The 20,909-nt window shown below is 35.7% G+C and overlaps 1 protein-coding gene across 1 annotated transcript in view; it reads right to left on the bottom strand.

Annotated features, from left to right (window-relative positions):
* LOC131050831 (structural maintenance of chromosomes protein 4) overlaps nucleotides 1–14,942 on the bottom strand; it is a 52,050-nt gene extending 37,108 nt beyond the window's left edge. Inside the window, exons 1-8 of the mRNA XM_057985125.2 lie at nucleotides 14,557–14,942; nucleotides 11,169–11,258; nucleotides 10,919–11,020; nucleotides 10,588–10,764; nucleotides 10,363–10,493; nucleotides 7,027–7,105; nucleotides 6,773–6,930; nucleotides 6,616–6,691 (exon numbers count right to left, since the gene is read on the bottom strand). Coding sequence (XP_057841108.2) covers nucleotides 6,616–6,691; nucleotides 6,773–6,930; nucleotides 7,027–7,105; nucleotides 10,363–10,493; nucleotides 10,588–10,764; nucleotides 10,919–11,020; nucleotides 11,169–11,258; nucleotides 14,557–14,682 — 939 coding nt within the window. The 5' untranslated portion in view covers nucleotides 14,683–14,942. The remainder of the gene's footprint in view (nucleotides 1–6,615; nucleotides 6,692–6,772; nucleotides 6,931–7,026; nucleotides 7,106–10,362; nucleotides 10,494–10,587; nucleotides 10,765–10,918; nucleotides 11,021–11,168; nucleotides 11,259–14,556) is intronic.
* Nucleotides 14,943–20,909: the final 5,967 nt, after the last annotated feature.

Genomic DNA, 20,909 nt, shown 5'->3' with positions numbered 1-20,909 from the left:
CAGAACATTATGAATCAAGGCCTTTATAACTTATTGATTGATAGGGGTGGAAATTATCGATCGAAAGAATTTCTTCAAGTGGCAAAGGAAGTTGAGATTGGTGAAATTGTCCACAGACAGTTTGCAGAAGGGGATATTGTCTTTGTTAATAGACCATCAAGTGTACACAAGCACTCTTTTTTAGCCTTGAAAGTTTTCTTTCAACGAAGTTGCACTTTCATTATCAAGAAGTGATTATTATGACAAATATAATACTGAAGTGAAATAAAATGATATAATATGCTTGGCTTGGAGTCATCTATTGCCTAAATCTAGGGTTGAAGACAATTAATGAATGCACGTGAACATAAATTGCTAGGATAGAATAATAGGCAAAATCTTATATTAAATAAGTTCAAAGAGACCTGATGGATTAAGCCTTGCCCTAAACTCTATTGTCCTCTTGATTGTCCAAATAAATTATTCAGGTCTACTTTGTCTAAATTTCCTCAATCCCAACTTATCTTAAAAAAATTCTTTTCATTTATTTTATTTTCTTTTTCCTCTATTGTTGTTGGTGAAGGGGGCAAGAGGAGGAAAGGGGGTTTAGAATGGGAAGGATGTCAAGGGATGCATTGTGTGTCGATGTGGTAGGGAACATCCATAGACATTCCCTATCATCTCAAGGATGGTTAGATGTTTTTAATGGTGTTTTGAATTTTTTTTCTTTGCTTTTTTAATGACTTGTAATTTGATCAACACTATTTTTTAATATGTTTTTATTGTGAATAGTCAAGTACCCAAAATAAAAGAACCCTAGACATACCCAAACAAGTACCAATATCAGAACAAGGGATCTCTAGGGCCATACTTGTAACATGGGTCCTCTTTTCAACCCACTACAAATCAATAAGGCAATCGTCCACTTTTCTAGTCACCAGCATTTCTTCCCTACAACCCCATTCTTGTTACAATAATATCTACATATATTAATGGTCAATATTGTATTTTATTAGTTTAAATTTTGGCAGTTTAGTTTAGATAAAATGTTTCTATTTTTGCTTTCAGTTGTCATTACTTTCTTTCAAAAACTCTTGCAATGTAATTGCCTAGAAATTGTATCCCTTTCTCGATAATAAACAAGCAATTACCATTGTCCAATTTGTTTAACATGGTATCAGAGTGGGAAAACGAAATTTGTTTTTCTAAAATTTCGAATAAATTTTTTTTTAATTTTTTTGAAAAGCGGATTTTCCAGTCAAGGTTTTGTGTGTAGCCAGAGAAATTTTTTTGGAAGATTTTTGGTCGAACCCAATAATTCGCGACTTTGCTCACATGGGTTTCTTGGTTTTTTTTTCACGACCTTCTAAAGACCTATGTAGGGTTTTTGTGCTTCCGCAAGGTTTTTGTTTGTGTTTTTTGGTCAATGGCTCTATGTCTATGCTTCACCCACGTCTATGTTTTTTTCATCCCGCATTTTTTCTTGTGCGTGGCTCGTGACGAGACCTTGCAATCTTTGTGCTCGCAACGGAACTTATTGTGTCTTCTTCATAGCTCGTCTATAACCCCTACATCCATTATGTGATCTGCAAAAAGGCTTCTTATGTGCGATGCCCTAGACACGAATTTTTCAGCATTTTCGGGTTCCACCTCTACATATTTATCTATTGAACCCATGTGTTTTTAGTGTCTAGGAAGAAAATAGTGGTTCTAGGTGTTGCCGCTTAGGGTTTAAATTCGACCCTTTGTATTTTCTATGGCTAGGGCACAAAAAAATTTAGAAATTTTTTTCTAGGTTCTACTCATATTTTCTAGGTTTTCATCAAAAAATTGAGTTCTCAAAAATTAGTACATTGGAATTTGTGCCTTCGTGTTGCAGTTTTCAATGCATTGGGATTCGTGCCTCATCGAAATTTAAGCTTCTGCCTTGATTTATGTGCCTTCACCAATTTGACCTTGGGGTACATGAGTCATCTTTGACAAATACTATACTTAAAGCAATAAAAAATTCAATGGGAAAAACTATTAACACTTGGAAGTAGCGTATGCTAACTATCTTTGAGTATAGGTGTCTAGATGAAATTGTTTCGGGCATGTCTTCACGTCCTCTAACAACAAGAAAAGACCAAGACAAATGGAATGAGCGCAACCGAGAAGTTGTCATGCTCATAAAACTCTCAATCACGAATGATCAACTCCCTCAAGTGCCATCTGACAAGAGTAAAGCGTTCTTTCTCAAAAACATGTCGTTTTTCATCATGATGGATGAGAAAATGTCCTTACAAGAGCATCTGACAAAGATTAAGGACATTCGTGATTAGTTGGAGGCAATTGGTCAAACAATGGAGGAAGAGTCCCAATGTTCCACGGGGTCGCATTTCCCCCACCCTAGGCCCACGTCCCCAACATTCGTGGAACATTGAGGAAGACATGGTAGTCATCACTCTAAAGAGTTGGTCAAAATCTTATGAGCGTTTCATTGAAACGCTCAGCATTACTTCAATAAATGCTGATTTGAAGTTTCCAAATCTTTGCAATAAGCTTCTACAACAGGATCGTTGGAGACAACAATTTGGTAGTAATGCCAATTCATCCTCCACAAAACAAGCATTCTCTGCTAAGTCTTCTGCTAAAGACAAAGGGAAAGGTCAAACTTCTTAGCCGAAAAGCTCAAGTCCTCAAGATAGCAAGAAGAAAAATAATGTTCGGTGTAACTATTGTCACAAAAATGGTCACATGAAGGCTGACTATCGACATCGATTGCCTTTTGAGCAAAAGACATAGGGAGGGTATCAGCCCAAAGCAAATGTTGCGAAGCACTCTAATCATAAAGAATCTACCTTCTATGCCTTTATGGCCAAAAGCATTGCAGATCCAATGAAATCTTCTACTTGGTATATCGATTCAAGGGCTTCTTAGCATTTTACTCGTCTTCGGGATTGGATCACAAAATTTGAACCATTCTCTAATTCAGTGATCTTTGACGAAGGAGAGTATACTGTTGTCGATAAGGGCAACATACAAATTCACTCTAGAGGGAGAAATTTGATATTTCTCGATGTATACTATGTTCCAAGCATGGAACTTAATCTTCTCTCAGTTAGCCAGATCATGAGGCATTCTCCCCAGTGGGATATTGTTTTCAGTTCACACACCTGCAACATTGTTGATAGGGAGACCTCCACTACAGTTGTTATGGGACTTGAGGATCATGGTCTTTATAGACTTGTTGATTCAAGTGATTCTCAAGAGAGCGCCATGGCAACTAAAAGTTCTTCTATCAGCATTATGGGCACCTAAATGTGCACTATCTCTCTCAGTTATCTCGAGAGGGTTTGGTTACTGGTTTACCTGAGATCCAAACTCAAAATCATGGAGTTTGCGGAGATTGTCAGGCTGGGAAGCAGCATCGGACACCATTCTTGGTTGGCGATTCTTGGTGAGCCTCCAAGCCACTTCAATTGGTTCACGTTGATGTATGTGGACCAATGAACACTCCTTTTGTTACTGGTTCTAGGTACTTTTTATTATTTGTTGATGATTTCAATAGAAAAATGTGGGTGTATTTTTTAAAGAATAAATCAAGATGTGTTCAATACATTTCAGCAATATAAGGCCTTAGTTGAGAAAGAGTCAAGTTCTCAAATTGCTACTCTAAGTTCAGATAATGAGGGGGAGTTTTGTTCATCTGATTTCTCCATTTTTTGGGATGCTCACGACATTAAGTGCCAACTTACCACACCATACACCACTCAACAAAATGGTGTTGTTGAGTGTCGAAATGGCTCGTTCTATGTTGGAGTGTAGAAATGTGTTGGTGTAATTATTTATTCATCTTGGATATAATTACACTTTACTTAAGTTTACTTAGGTACATGCACAGCATTGTAGTTTGCATATGAGACACTTAGGGAGATGTGCTACGTTGGGAGTGTGTATGTAGGAGAATTTCCACCTTTTATGGTGTGATCTTGTTGTTACATTCCACCTTCGGTGGGTGATCCGCCTCATGTGGAATATTTCACCATTTTTCCTACCTACCCTTGCATCTCATTGAGCCACATGTCATCATTGTGTGCTCTCTTGTCTCTTAGCCTTGCCTTTATAAACAGGCTTATCCTACATTGTATGAAACAACAATCTTGATGATCCAGTTGATCACATTTTGGATCATTGATAGGAATATAGCTTATTCTTGTCACATTTTATTCTCTCTTGTTTGTACTTTCCATTGCCTCTAGATCTTGGCAAAATCTCACATGGTATCAAAGCCATTGGAGTGCCTTTTTCAGCAGTGTGGAGTAGTTCACCACCTTTGGAGGGGGTATCTTTCAGCATTGACATGGGGACACCTGAGCAATTTTCAGAGACTTCATTCATCATACTTTTTTTCTTACATCTTCCCTTCATGATTGGGGAGACTTCATGGATACACCTTTGGTTTTGTTTCTTCCCAAGGGGAGGAACGTTGTTCGACATTCATGGAGCAGTTTCTTCATTCATTCTCGAGTTCGACGTTCATGGAGCAGTTTCTTCATTCATTCTCGAGCTTCTACCATTGGTGCAGATTCTACATTGAGGGGGGGCTACCTAGCTTCTCTTCTTCTCTCATATGGGGGGGACTTTTTCCTCATATGGGGTTTTGTCCTTCACATACTTCTATGAGAGTCCTTTGTATAGTTTTCATCTCTCTTTTGGGGGAGGGTTTTTTCCCATTGGGTTTTTCTCTCTTTCCCCGCTTTATGAGAGATTTCATTGCATTGGTTTTTGTGCATTTGCATTTGTAAATGGGTACCTAACATGGCCTCGTAGCCGGAACCCATCTTGCATTGCTTAGTTGCATTGTAGACTTAAGTGTATTCCCCTAAGTTGCACTTAAGGGGGGGTGTTGGTGTAATTATTTATTCATCTTGGATATAATTACACTTTACTTAAGTTTACTTAGGTACATGCACAACATTGTAGTTTGCATATGAGACACTTAGGGAGATGTGCAACATTGGGAGTGTGTATGTAGGAGAATTTCCACCTTTTATGGTGTGATCTTGTTGTTACATTCCACCTTCGGTGGGTGATCCACCTCATGTGGAATATTTCACCATTTCTCCTACCTACCCCTACCTACCCTTGCATCTCATTGAGCCACATGTCATCATTGTGTGCTCTCTTGTCTCTTAGACTTGCCTTTATAAGCAAGCTTATCCTACATTGTATGAAACAACAATCTTGATGGTCCAGTTGATCACATTTTGCATCATTGATAGAAATATAGCTTTTTCTTGTCACATTTTGTTCTCTCTTGTTTGTGCTTGCCATTGCCTCTAGATCTTGGCAAATTCTCACAAAATGAATTCTTGGCGGTTTATATTGTTGTCTATCGTCTAAATCGATCACCTACACAGGTCGTTCAGAAGATGAATTCTTAAGAAACCTGGTCAAGACGAAAGCCTAAGGTGGGCCATCCAATAGTCTTTGGGTTCTACTGCTCATGTATGGATTCCAAAAGCCAAGCGTGCCAAGCTGGATTCCCAGAGACAAAAACTTATGTTTATTGGTTACAACGACAATCACAAGGCATACAAGCTGATTAATGTGGAGATAGATCATCTCATATTCAGTCGCAATGTTGTGATTGATGAGACTACCGGTCCTTTTCTTTCTTCTACTACTATGAATCCTGAGGATCAGACTATAGATATTCTCACCAAATCTCTGAGCCCGAATAAGTTTGTCAAATTTAGGGGGCAACTTGGTGTAGTTGACAGATTGACCATTACGGGAGGGTGTTAGAATAATATATACATATCTTAATGGTCAAAATTGTATTTTATTAGTTTAGATTTTGTGAATTTAGTTTAGATAAAATGTTTCTATTTTTGCTTTTAGTTGTTGTTAGTTTCTTTCAAAAACTCTTGCAATGTAATTGCCTCTAAATTGTATTCCTTTCTCAGTAATAAACAAGCAATTACCATTGTCCAATTTGTTTAAAAATTCTCATTCTAGACAATATCTTTGCCTCATTTGAATCAAGGTTCTTCCTCTTGGCAAACTCTATGTTACCAAGCCTAGCACACATTACTAATATTTCGTATCCACCAAAGGTTCATCAACATTAGATGTAGGCAAGTACTCAAAGAATGTGCTAAGCCTACTCCTAGGATCTTCTAGTCTAGTCCCTTTAACCTAGATATTCCCCTATGAGCAATCCGAAATTTTGCAATGCCCACTATGTGCAAATAGATGATAATATCATTGGTTGTTTTGACCTAATGCACTCTAATGTATTTTGACTATTTATTGTTACAGACAATTCCATTGTGTCCTTTAGCTAATCCTTAATAAAGATGTGACACTATTGATCTCCTGCACTGGCCTCCCAAATTCATCTCCAACTTAGAAGCTCATCAACTCAACCCTTCAATTCAAATAGCATGTGATTCAACTAAATAAATGAGCCTTGAGAATGACAAATTTATAGCACAAGTCAAACCCTGACCATTTCACCTCCAATTCGTTGCTGCAATTAATATTCTTGCATTCTAAATCTTCACATACAAATTATAGAAATGCAGATTTAAACATGTTGTGCACCATAAACAACAAATGGCAGAAATCTAGCAAGACATAAGGACTCACATCCTGCCTCTTCAAATGTTTATTATGGGTTGCCTCAAGCTCCTTCATTGCTTTGGAATTTTGTTTGAACTTTTCCCTGAAACAATTAATAATGTCAAATTGTTAAGCACGTCAAGGTCAACTATGAAAATAGATAAATTCTCGTCAAGATACCTACTTTTCCTCTTTGAGGTTTTCTTCCAATTTTGTGATGTTTTCTTTCAACTCAGAAATGTGGTCATTAGCATCCTTTAAAGCCAATTCTGTAGCCTTCTCCTGCCACTTGAAAAGTTCTGCTTCCTTCAGCATGAATGCCTCTGCTTCATTTTTAGCGCCCTGTTGATCATTTATTTCTACCTCAGTACTCATTGTGATAATTTCAGTGTCACAACAATTATTCAAGGAAGCAAAAATAAGGTTCAGTATTTTAACCTCCAAGCTATCTTTCTCTTTTTCTGCTAGCTTCACCCTTTGAACAATGCCTGATCTGTTTTCATTGAGAACTTCAAGCCTAGAAGATAGAAGAAAGCAATCAATGTCCGTCACATAACATAAGGAACACTGCCACAGGCTTCCAAGATTTAGAAAATATCATGATTCTAAAATATCAATGTTGACTCTCGTTTATGAAATATTCTTTCTTCTGAATTAGTTTTGCATGGGATTTGTCAAAAATATTTAATATTTCCTTAAGGATTACATTCTATATGCCAACAAATGCAGTCACCTGGAAATTAGCAGCCAGCAGAATCAAAATGCAAAGACATGCTAGGCAAAATCAGTACAAACTAGCATTTGGTTGTAAGGAAGATACGTTAAAACCCAACTCAGAAACAAAATAAAAAAAGCATTGCTAAGCAAACTTCATAGAAGACAAAAAGTTTTGGTGATAAGAGTTTGTGCAAATAGAGCACAAGCACGAAAGGATTCGCAATTTAAGTTTTGGGTCTTCAACTATATACAAATTTTCAATTATAAACATATACATAGAGAACATAAATATACAATAAAAATTCAAACATCAAGCTTACAAATTGAATTCCAATTCAGGAGGATTGGCTTTCAATGATCTGAATATAATATGACAAAATGGCTGGCTTGTCAGCTATTGAAAAAGAATGCACTATAATGAACCCCTGCCTAGACAATTTACAAGAGTTTGTGCCTTACCAAAACAACAAGTCACATTTAAGAATTGGGCATGATAAATAAATGGGTATGCCAAAATGATAGTTAAAATAGCATATAAAGAGGGGCAATGAATTCACTGAAACGCTTCCCTTTCAATTGGCAATAATTTCAAGAATAGCTTCCATGATGACTACCATTGTATAACCATGTAGATAAGATAACCAAAAGAACATCTAATGACAAAATCCTGAGATCTATGCAAATGTAACAGTGCCGCTGCAAGTAAGAGCTAATTTGTTGTAAATTGTGGTGGAATGCCTTGATTGGATGTGCCTCCAAACATCAAGAAAAAAAAAAAGATAAATTACTAAGTTGCCAATCCTAGGACAAGGAGGAGAGTAGGTTAGTGTGTGTACATGTACATGTATGCGTGTGTGCGCGCGCGCATGTGTGTGCATATATGTGTGTGTATGGATATGTGTGTGTATGTGTGTATGTATATCTATATTCTCAGTTACCAATTCGGGTATGGGTACGGGTACAACAACAAAAAAATCCTCGGGTACGGGTACGAGTACGTCCATACACACACACACACATGTGTGTGTGTGTGTATTTGTGTGTATTCAAACATCAAAATTAAAAAATATAAACTGTATCAATGTAGGACCATAGAAGAGTGATACTCATAAATCCATAATTGCCAATAAATAGAATATTTTGATAGCTCATTCATAATTTGCAAAAATGAAAATACTTGTCTGAAAATGTCATTACACAATGCAAATTCAAATTATAATCGATTTTAATATTCATTTTCTTCAGCAGAAGCATCAAGGTCAATCACAATCAATTGGATTGTCATTACTACTAGCTGTGCCAAATGTAGAAGCTGGTTCGATTTCATTTTTCAAACTTGACAAAATGCCAAATCATTAACAACAAAAGGAAAGTGATTTCACAAAACATAAGCAAGCAGCTGCTACATATGCATAATGTAAATCAACTGAAATCAATCTCAATAACACTGATACAAAGTTTACTAACCCCGTCTTCATAGGTATAGCTCACAAATGCAACTGAAATGATATTTAATTGCTCGCTTGCTGGAATATTCTGATAAAAAATGCAGTCACAAAGTTATGAGAGTGAAACTGAGGTTTTAATTTATCAAATTAAGCTTGTGTACAGTCCTTGGTACGACCTGGATGCTTGGGTTCTTTGTGGGTCCTTCATAGAAAAACCCACAAAGAACCCAAGCCGTGCCCAAGGCAGTACTCGAACTCAAATTGTACTCATACCAAAACCCAAGCTAAAACAGAAGAACCTGGTATCTGAGTCTATATCTATATAATACACACATATGCGTGCACACATGCACACACACAAATAAATCTATACCTAAGATGTTGCAAATTATGGTGGACCACCTTGCTTGTATGTGCCTCCAAACATCAAGAAAAAATAAACCTAGTTTACTAACAAATCTCTTAATAGATAAATCAGTAATACTAAATTGCCAATCCTAGGGCAAAGACACGTTCGAGTTCATGTGTATATATGTGCACATATTAATCTCTCTCTCTCTCTCTCTCTCTCTCTCTCTCTCTCTCTCTCTCTCTCTCTCTCTCTACATATATATATATATACACACACACATGCATATGCGTGTGTATATATATGTATGTGTGCACATACATACATATGTATGTGTGTACTAGTGTTTTAATTTTTTAGTCTCGTCTTTACTCTACATTCCTAATATGAATTAATGCCAATATGTTTCATTTCGAACCAATGGTACATGGGGATGCGTCCACTACATTTTTGGCCCCTGTCCTCGTCTCAGGGATGTTCCAAGGACGGAGGACACCTTGGGGACATTTCCAAGACATCCCCAAAATGTCTCTTTTTTTAGGAGACATCCACGATTAGAGGGAATGATTCGGAAATGTCAAGGGGACCATCTCTAAGACACATTGGGGACATCTGAGACGACCCCAAATGTCCAAGAGACAACCAGCTGTCCCTTTTTTTCATCTATGCTTCATCTTTTCATCAAGACCCCCTCTATCGTTGAGTTTCTCTCACATCTAACACCTCGTGCAGCTTATTATCGCTGCCCCTCAAACTTGTGGGCTGCTGAGTCGAGTCTGAGTCATCAAACTTTGCTTTTCATCATAATTTTTTACAATTTTTGACATTTGTAGTACAAACTTGTAGCCTCTGGGCATTTTGGTGTATACGATGCTACTATTTTTCATATGCATATTGACATGAATTATGGAAGCAATTAATTATTACAATTAATTTGTTCGACTCTCATGTGAACTCTATTGTTGTGTTTTACTTTTGATTATATAATGTATACACACACATAATAATAATATATACTAAATAATAATATATATAGATATACACACATATACATACATACATACATACATACACATACATACATACATATGTATGTAGGTGTGTGTGTGTTTTTGTGTGTATATACATATGTATGTGTCTTGTTCATAGTATATATTGTATTATTGTATTACTTGTTTTGACATGTCTAGATATGTGCTTCTTTTGGTAATATTTTTATCGTCAATAGCACAATTTCAGCGAGAAAACGTTTTTACTTACTGTTTGCTAGCCTCTTCAATCCTTTCAACATATTTATTTGACCCAATGATATCCTCCAAGTACTCCAAAAACCCTTCATCATGAGGCCCTTGTGATTTGGGCTTCATCAGTGAAATCTGCTCCACTTCACCCTATATGAACAGACAAAAACATTTAATCCAGTTTTTGCTGAAGCAAATCCTCGTCATTTTTTATTTGAACCAAAATAAAATTATAAAACTAAACCTGTAGAATGAGAAAACGATTGTTATCCAAATCTACTCCTTTTGCTCTCAATTTTTTTGTAACTTCTGTAAAGTTACTCCCCCGGTTGTTGATGTAATATTTGGATGAATTGTCTCGAAATGCAACACGGGTGACCACAAAATCACTTCCTTTAACAGGCTCGTAATTCTCACCATCCTACAAAAGAATAGATAAACAAAATTAAAATAATGTAAAGATTAATACAATCTGATCCACAAATACAAAGAGAATGCCGAACATGAAATAAATGGCATTTGCAGAATATCAATGACAAAACATTGCATGTCAAAAACAGGTAAATGTAAAATACCAGATCAATTATTTCTTGAAAATGTACTGATACACTTGCTTTGTCAAGATTCTGATGATTAGTAGAGTTATGAATAAGTTCTGACACCTTGTTCAAGCGCATCTGTACCAACAAAAGTCAACGACTCAAAAACATTGTTACAGATGACACGAAGACTATGAAAAAATCAGAAATGCATGAAGCAACAGCATATTACATTAGAAGCTTTGAAATTAAACACAAGATCAAGTAAAAGCTTGTATATCTTCACCTGCTTGGCACGCTTGCCAAAAACAAAGAGCATTGCATCAATAACATTGCTCTTACCACTCCCATTTGGGCCCACTACTGCCGAGAAACTCTGTCACAATGTTATGTATTTCAGTGTTCAATACATACTCGATCTAAGGGCATCAACACAAATGTATAGGTGTGTAACCTATTAAGGATGTGGAACAGTAATAAAACAAACATGAACTTCAACAGAAATTGTGAGAAAAATACTATTTAGAGCAAATAATTATAGAACATTGTATAAACTACCTCAAACTTCAATGCTCCCTTATTGCAAACGAAATACCATGTGAAATCTTATTTGTGTCTTACTCTTACACATCACCACACTTGTCACAAATGTAAATATTTAACTAGTTTAGCACAAAACTACGTGTACAATAAATTGGAAACAGAACTAGCGACGAGCTCAGAGCAAAGTTTGTCATTTGTCTAGATAACTATGTGTAGGCATAAGCCACTCAAAAGACAATAACATGAAAGCCCCAATGACAAAAGAAATTTTACAGCATCAAACATTAACAAGTTCTGTCTAAAAGGATGCTTGGAAAATCATCAATGGGCAACAGATGAATTGCAATTACAAAATTAACATTGAAGAGGAGCATGCCACTAATTCGAAAGTAATGTGCAATCCCAGTTCCCACGACCCCAAACAACTCTCAATTAATGAGATGAATTTGCAGGAGCATTGTGTATTTAAGGAAAACTGCACATAGGAGTAAGTTTAAGAACAATATGGAGAGAGGACGTTTTAAGCTTGAAATGAAAGTGAACAATCTTAATTTTTTTATTTGACCAACAATCACAGCAACCTATAGAACGAATAAGCAAAGAATGCTGATTTGGAAATGATAAGGTAGATCGATGGGACTCAAAGTTACAGCACGTTACAATAAAATGAGGAATGCACAAACGAGTCCAACAACCTGAAATGAAAATATAAAACTACAACTAATTGATATAAAGTGGGAAGATAAATCCTTTCAAAAACCAGTATATATAAAGTGATGGAATGCAAAAACAATCCAATCTAAAGAAAGGAAGCTCCTGTGCTAAAAGGAGAGAGCCAGTGAAAAAGCCAAAAGAACAGAGGATAGGAGATGAAGAACAAGAATTTAAACTATATAGTGAAAGCAAGAGGGGGACAAGCATTCCCATCAAACGTCACAACAGAGCCAATGCAAAGCCTGATGATAATCAGGATAATGACCTAAGCTAAGAAGATCCGGGTGGGAGAAATGTATTCCTTCGATTACCTCTCCTAACATTCACAACTGACAATTTTCAGAGAGAATCTATCTCATTAACAGTGATCATGTTCATTGTTTTCAGATTAATAAAAACTGAGGAATCATTTAACCAGATTTCCAGCTCATCGGGGTGAATCCCAATTGCCTCTGAGGCACCTCAATAGCAGGAGGCCTTCAATCACTTCAATGGAAATGGCTGTATGTTACTATAGAAAATCCAGATAAACTCTATACAATACACGAATTCCAGGCTTACAAGCAATGTCTCTATTATCCACGGCAGAACTCCTTGAATTAGGTTTTTGTAATGTTCTAAATCTAATTAAATGCAACGATGAGTCGTATATGATGTCAAGCATCTGATTTTGCTTCACCAACCACCAGCCTTCAAAGTTTTAGCAGTTCAGATGAGCTCTGTAATTGCTCATGCATAACATCAGATTAAAAGCTCGGGCACATAAATACTCTTTCTTAAGTATTGATTGGCTGTCTATGTAGTAACTCAACACCTCTCTGAATTCGATGCTTCTTAGAGGACAAGAAAATGAAGAATCTGATTCTTATTAAAGAGAAGCTGCTTCACAAATAATTAAAGTTACATGAAATGAAATAATTTAGTTACATACATGCAACCCAACTGTCTATTGAACCACCAATGTTACAGATATCTGAGCCACTAAAAGTGGTTGAAATTTATGGAAAAATCACCTTCATAAAAAGGTCAGTTATTCTTATTTTGAATTGGTTTGAAAATTCCCAATACCATTTCCTCTTGTTTCTTTGAAATGTCAACGTAAAAAACTACTACATAAACTACTACATGGCTTTATCTAAAATCCTTTACAAATTCATGTGCTAACATGTCATCCCTCCTAAGGTCATCACACACGGGATCCAAATGTCATTATAGGCTGGGGATTACATAATGAAATGTTTCTAATTTTCTACTACTCCTGTGGTACACGAAACGCACTGCTCTCTTCACACTTCTTCTTTGGTGGCATCCATGATGAAGTCGCTTACACTTGAGTCTGTGTGAGCGATGTGAACCATCCCTTCCACACATTATCGTGCTATAAGTATCTCCTCGCCTGGATTTGTAGTTCTACCACTACAAATGTCTTCTCATGATGGTCATTGGTGGGAGAATTCCTAACAAAAGCCCTAGACCATGAATCTGTGATACCAATGACATACTAAAATCGCAATTTAACATCCAGTGAAGCAAAGAAAATATATCTTTTGAGAACAATAAATAATAATATGCCACAGAGAGAAGGTGCTTTCCCAAACACTTGAATCCTCCACTACTACTTAGCTTATATCACAAACCATACAGCCTTGCCTCTTATACATCCATTTTAGCACCATGTATTGGATGAAATCTTTATAGCTCATATCACAGATCATTAACATTGCCTTCTAAAATGCACCTATTGTAACACTATGCACTGGATGATCATGGAAAACCGTCGAATTTTCAAGTACTGTATAGCTAATATCACAAATCATGGAGCTTTGTGTTCTAAAATGCATCTATTGTAAAACTATGATCAGCATACCTACATCTCGTGTTCTACTTACACCTTACAATCTTCACAATGTTGCTAAAGATATAACGCTAAATGTATACATACTAGTACAACACACAGAATTACACACTGATCTTAAGCAATACAGACCTTTTCACAACTTCCTGGAAGGACTGTTCGGTTTTTTTATACCAACGTTGCGACTGAGCTGCCTCGCTAGTTTCCTTGGTGATCAAAGACAGATGTAGCTCATTGCAAACGTAGGTATAAAAGGAAGAACGCGGTCGATCCAGAAAAAATGTGGAAAGTTGAGCAATGTCTTTAGATGAACACATTGGGTTGAACCAACAGATTTAACTTCCATATTCTACCCTCATCCTGTGACAAACTTTAGACAGGTTGAATTCATGATTTTTAAAATGATTTAGAATATGAATTGAGAGGTTAATGGAGGGATCTCCCGGTGACATGGTTTTTATTTTGCTCACTGGAACCGTCGGAATAAAAATAACAAGGCAATCAATCCAGAAATTTTGAGGAGACGTATTTATTCGAACAAACTAAATCGAAGATTACATACCTTGTGAAAGGGGCCAACCCTCTGTTCTCCGGCATACGACTTGAAGTTTTCCATGATCATTTCTTTGATGAAAAGCCTCTCTCTCGGCTGGTTCGAAGTGTCATTGCTGGCCCCGTTGCAGTCCATCGCGGTTGAATTATCAGACGATCTTACTGCCTTTTATGCTTGCCGTTGAAGATACCGTCTCTCAAAAAATTCCAGGTATTTATTTTTGTCAAAACTCAAATCTATACCAAATTTGGACACGAAAATCCAAAATCGAAGTTTTTTCTGTCTCGAGATCGAATCCTGAGATGGAAATCGAAGGATTAATTTGCAAGCGGGAAAAATGACTAAAGGCGAGGGTTTGAATGCTGTCGGACCGGCTTGGCCTTTCGAGCGGGAAAATGCAACGAAGAGGAAATTAAGTTTTAAATTTTTTGGAGGATATTAAACTATGTTATTTTTAAAAAAAATAAAATTTTTTTTTAATGATATTTTACATATTTTAAATTCTTGTTTTTATTATATATTATAAATAAAGTTAAAATAGAGATATATGTTTAATATTTTTTGTTTCAGTAAATTTTACAAATTTTAATTTGTACATATATTTATATTTGGAAAAATGTATTTGTTTAAAAATAAATAAATTATGCGAAACTTTTAAATATGTTGGTCTTCATCATGTTGTCATTGTCTTTGCGATTTATGTTTCTTGTTTCTATAACATAAGTATTAAACATATAGAACTAAGCATAAATTAATTAAATGATCATTATGAGAGTGATAATAGAAATATTAAATTCTAAGTCCAAGAAATCAAATGCAAAGGGATAAGAGGTATTTAGTTTTAGGTTGATGAAGAAGGATAAATTTTGATATTGCACTAAATTTTGTCTATTTTGAGACTAAAAATGGTCCTCTTTTGTTTATACTCTAATCTCAAAATAAAAATAATTTACCAGCTTTGTTATGGGTCAAATATGCATGTTTAGGTCAATTCTATGGGTGTAGATTTTATTTTTGTGGGTCATTGATTTGATCTTACATAATGTGCTCTTCTCTTATTGTTAAGGATTAGAGGTGTCTAGAAAAAACTAGATGAGATCATTGAATCACAAGGGTCATGTTCTCTTGGATTAAACCCTTTGACAAAAATGGTTTTATGGTCATTGGAATAATTAAAGACAACATTCATTAGGCATGTGAATTTTCTAGAAGGCATATGCATATTTGGATTCCTTTAACGACACTAATTGAAGTGTTCTTAGAATGATGTGTGATTGATTGATTAAATGAAGGTCAAATGTAATTGAAGTATTCCTTAATGCTAAATGAATATATTTGAATTCCTTGAAATACAAGTACATAACAATAAAGTGTGGCAAACATGCACTAAGTTGACTTGTAGTTAAAACGAAATATATTGGAAGCAAACACAATTAAAAAAAAAAAATTAAAATTTAGGGGTTATATCTACAAGTATGTTATCCATGTGATTAACCAAGGCATGAAATTGACAATATGTAGGTGAATAATGAATGTCTTAATACGATGGCAATAATGGGCATAATTAACACCGAATATGTGAAAAGATGTGTGGATATGGATAAGATAGAGACGAGTGTGGGAGAATGTGTAACTATGAATGATTAGAAAAAAGAGCTTGCCCCTGGTAAAGAAGAGATTAAATTTGAAATAAAATGTTGAATTGACAAGATTATACCTCAAGACTAATAATGGAGGTGAAGCAATGCTCTTTAGATAAGTCCTCCAAGTGTTGAGGCAATAACATGATAAATCATAACAAAATTCATCATGAAAACATACTTGAATATAATTTGTTGTCGATTGATGCTCCTTGTACTCTGATACAGTCTTGAACGAAGGAATACTCACTCTTGATTTGGAATGACAGTATTTCTAGATGCTAAAATGAATTAAAGAGATGGTGCCAAGTTACATAAGGTTCTCGAGGTATTTTCACATTTAGGTTGACTTCCAATGGTCATATCAATATATCAAGATCAAATCACAAATGGTAGGAACTGACACACTAACATGTTTGATTTTGGGCCATTTGGGGAGGGACTATGGCACTATGCGTCCTAGTCCACTACAACTATGGTGCTAGGAGCCATAGTCCACCAAAACTAGGGAAAACTAAAGGTGGTTGTAGAGCGCACAGGCCTAAGACATTGGATTAGGTCACTCATGAGCATATGATGATAGTTTGGATGAAATAAGGCAAAATTAGGGTTAAAATAACCTAGAGAATGAGGCAAACTAAAGCAAGAGCCCAAAAAGGTGTGTGAAATTGCAAGGGATTATAATTTATAACGTTATATTTATCCCTTGCTTCAGTAGGAGTGTGAACTTACAATCATACTCATGGTAAAGTAGACAAAGTATCTGAGATTAAGACAAGCTAGGGATAGGATGACACTAAGTTTGAGGGATGATAAATTCCACAAGCATAGGATCATATCAATCAATGTAAGAACCTTAAAAAATGCACAAAGAAAATAATGTTAGTACTAAAACAAACAAAAGGTTCCAAGTCAACTAATTGAAGAGACTTCGATGTAAAAAATATCTCAGCTATTAATATCATTCTTGGCATGTTATTGTAAGAGCACAAACGGACTTATAGAAAGAACAAGGATGTACATTGGAATCAATGAGAGAAGGTATGAATTTCATTGGCCAATAAGGTGTGTTATATTGGATGATTCATGATTGTGCCATGGATTCTACTAGCCAGCAAGTTTTGTTGTACTAAGTGATCCATGAAAAAGAGGGAGAGGCACAAATTATACTAGATAACAAGGCATATTATGTTGTGTGATATGTGTTAGAGAAAGGAGAGTCAAATAGTCTAGGAAAGTGCATTATGCTAGTTGACTCATGTTGAGCAAGATTACAAGTCAAAATCTTTGTTTGGTAGATTATATGAAAATGCAAGCAAAATGGGTGTTTCATTGTGCACTAAGCAAAAATTTGGTATGAGACTGCAAAATTGGCATTTCAGTACACTAAGCACAAGCATTTGCGAGGCCTTGTATACCCCCCTTGATATGTCAACATATTTCCATGTTGATATCTTAAAAAATATAGAGGTCCACTTCAAGGATAAACACCTTCACCACCAAGGGGATATCATTAACAAAAATGCATGAGTTCCAATCTAGAAAGAACACAATCTTTGAGCGAGGAAAGGATAATTGTAAAAGAAATATCTTGCAACAAATGAAAATGGATCCTTATGAAGGATACATAAATGTAAAAGGTGGGGGGGGAGATATTTTCCTGAAGACATCAACCTCCAAAAAGAGAGGAGATATTTAATAAAGATTTCATCTTCAACTAAAAGGGGAAGGGGTGTCAAGAATTCACACCCTCCCTGTTGCTAGGAGATGGGATTCTTGATGAAGGATTACACACTTTCAATACCAAGGAAATATTTTTTAAAAGATACATGGTTTGAAGCAAGAAGGAGGTCTTAATCAAGTATGCACACCTCCAAGCAAGGATGGCATCCTCGTGAAGGAAAACAATTCCATGCAAGAAATGAAAATCGTTGGAAAATATACAACTCAACAAAGGGAAAGTGGATCCTAATGAAGGAGAAATATTTGAGAACTATTCTCGTCATTCCCAATGCAAGGAGAAGAATAATTAGACCTTTATGTTGCTATCCAAGTATGATTGCACGTGAAATTGTACCACCATGAATGAAAATGAGCCCCCAGAGGTAAGCTACTAGTGTCACATTGTGAGGTACAACACAACAGGAAATAAATGTTATTTAGAAGGGAGATGACAAAGTCTCTACTCATTGTCACTTGTCATTTGAATGGTACTAGAATTGATAAGTTGTTGAATTTTACACTCCAAAGCTTGGAATCCATTAGTGGAATAGCCATGCATTTGATGATACACACAAACAAAATATTTTTCATGATTTTGTTTACATTTTATTAATTTTTTTGGCTAAGAGAGAGTAAACAATTTGGCTTGAATAAGGTCAAACAAAACACTCTCCTGTTTAGATGAAAGACTAGGAGAAGAAGACATAGATTTGTTAAACAATGGGGGAGAGGATTTTGACAAAGGAGGAGTCTGGAAACCTAGCCTTCTTTAAAAAAGTGTGATGTAATTATCTCACAAGACTCGATACTTTTTCCATACCATGTCCATTGCATCCATGTTTAGAATCAAATGTAGGATTCCTAGTAGCTGATGAAATTTTAAGAGGAGAGGGTTGTCTCTTAGTTTCAATTGGGTTAAAGACTAAAGAGTCCCAATCATAATAAAGGCATGTGTTAGAAGAGAGTTAGAAAGCATTTAGAAGAATCTTCAATAAATGAAACACAAGGCTCCTTCGAGGCTTCACATTTGAATTAGGGTTTGTATTCTCCTTTAAAGGACGGTGTAAAGTCTAATGGACCCAATTTTCTCTCTAGGAAATCATTATCAATAGGAGATTGTGTTGCAAAATAAATTATGGTGTTAAAGGAAGATATGCATCCTACTTAATCTTGAACACTGTTGTAAGGATTTTGATCAACCTTGATTGTGTAAAGTTCATTGTCGTGTATGAATTTGATTGCATGGCAAAGGGCATGATTAACTTCTTATATAGCATGAATTCATGGTCTACCTATAAGAATATTGTATGTGAGGGTATTGAGCATAACATGGATAGGCGTGGGTAAATTTAGGAGTCCTGCTGTAATAGGTAATGTGATTATACCTAGCAAATCTCTACAAGCATTATCAAGACCATGAATAGAGAAGGAACTAGGTTGAATGAGGGAGGTATCCATATTGATTTCATGTGACAAGTTTATGCTACAAACATTAGGATGATCAATTATTATTTAAGGTACACTTTATCCTATGTTCATCAATGTGAGGTATGATCACGAGGGGATTGTGTTCATTTTGAACTTCCAAATAAAGTGAAGATAATATCCATATTGTCATGCACATAATCAAACGAGGTTGCTAAATCATTTGGTCTAGGAGAGACAACTACCTTCTATGAGGCTTCTTGGATCAACCCATGAAACGTAGGCAAAGTTTGAATCAAACCCCGAGTGGAGATCTTAACTAAAGTAGCATGAAGTTGCTCGACAAGACTATGCTCCATACCAACATGTTGAGGAAGATGAGAGGGGGATTAGGTTGAGAAGTGGGAAAAACATTGTTTGGATAGTTATATGTGTGAGCAATTGCATGATAACTGTGTTGTAACATTTATCATTTCATCCTATCTCTTTGAGTGACTTGTTTTGCGTAGTTTAAGATGTAGCCATGAGGTCTAGTTGGATTCTTAGCAACAATCATAGGTTTGGTTTGAGGTTGAGGGGCATCTTGATGAAGATGAGCAACAATTTTAGGCTTCACGTGTTCATTTGTAGATCAAAAACATGAAGTGTATTGACTAGGCTCTTTATTCATTAAACCTTCATCTTTGGGAGAGAGCATTTGAAACATTGCTAATAATATCATCTTCTTACAAAAAATTATTCTCACGAGTAGGACAACTTTAGGGGGAGGGACAAACATAATTCATCAGTGCTTCATCTCTAGACAAAAGATCATTGAAGTGAATAGAAGGTAAGGTATCACAGAGAAAAGTAGTAATGATATAATCCCCCTCTACACCAAATTATCCTCATGGCGAGGTACATTTTAGGAGAAGGATCAACATCATTCCTCAAAGCTTCATCCCTAGGAGGGATATTTTTGAAAGACGTTTTTTTAAATATTCTCTTCTTACACCCAAATGTCCTCATGGGTAGGACCAATTTTAGGAGAGTGACACACATTATTCATTAACGTGTCATCTCTAGAAGCGAGGTCATTAAAGTGAACTGTGTAGACACCTAAAAATTAATTAAATATTATTTAATTGATTATCCTTGCAACATGATTAATTTTATTAATTATGTTATTCCCTTCATTCTTCTATAATGATTAAGTATATTATATTTAATTAAGTATGCCCTTGTTTAATATAATTAATTTATTAATTAATTATATCCCCCCTTTTTTTAAAGGTTTGATTTATTTTAATAAATAAAATTATCCTTGGCCCATTAGCCAAATAATCCTTTAAGCCAAATTAGTTAATTATTTTTCAATTAACGAACTAGTAGCCTATATTCCCACAAGTCCTCCCACTAAGCCCACTAATTAAAGTTGATTAATGTGTTTGGTCCTCAATATCATTTTCCTCCAATTTTATATTCCTCACACCTACCGAAGTCCACATGTGATACCCCTCTTAAATGAGCTTGCATGCCACCCTACACTTTCTCTTTTCATCCACTTGTCACTTCCCTCTTCCTACACCTCTTTCA

This window comes from Cryptomeria japonica, chromosome 2, assembly GCF_030272615.1.
Source record: "Cryptomeria japonica chromosome 2, Sugi_1.0, whole genome shotgun sequence".
Lineage (NCBI taxonomy): Eukaryota > Viridiplantae > Streptophyta > Pinopsida > Cupressales > Cupressaceae > Cryptomeria > Cryptomeria japonica.
The sequence above is the reverse complement of the archived record's forward strand: the minus strand, read 5'-3'. Positions and strand labels throughout refer to the sequence as shown.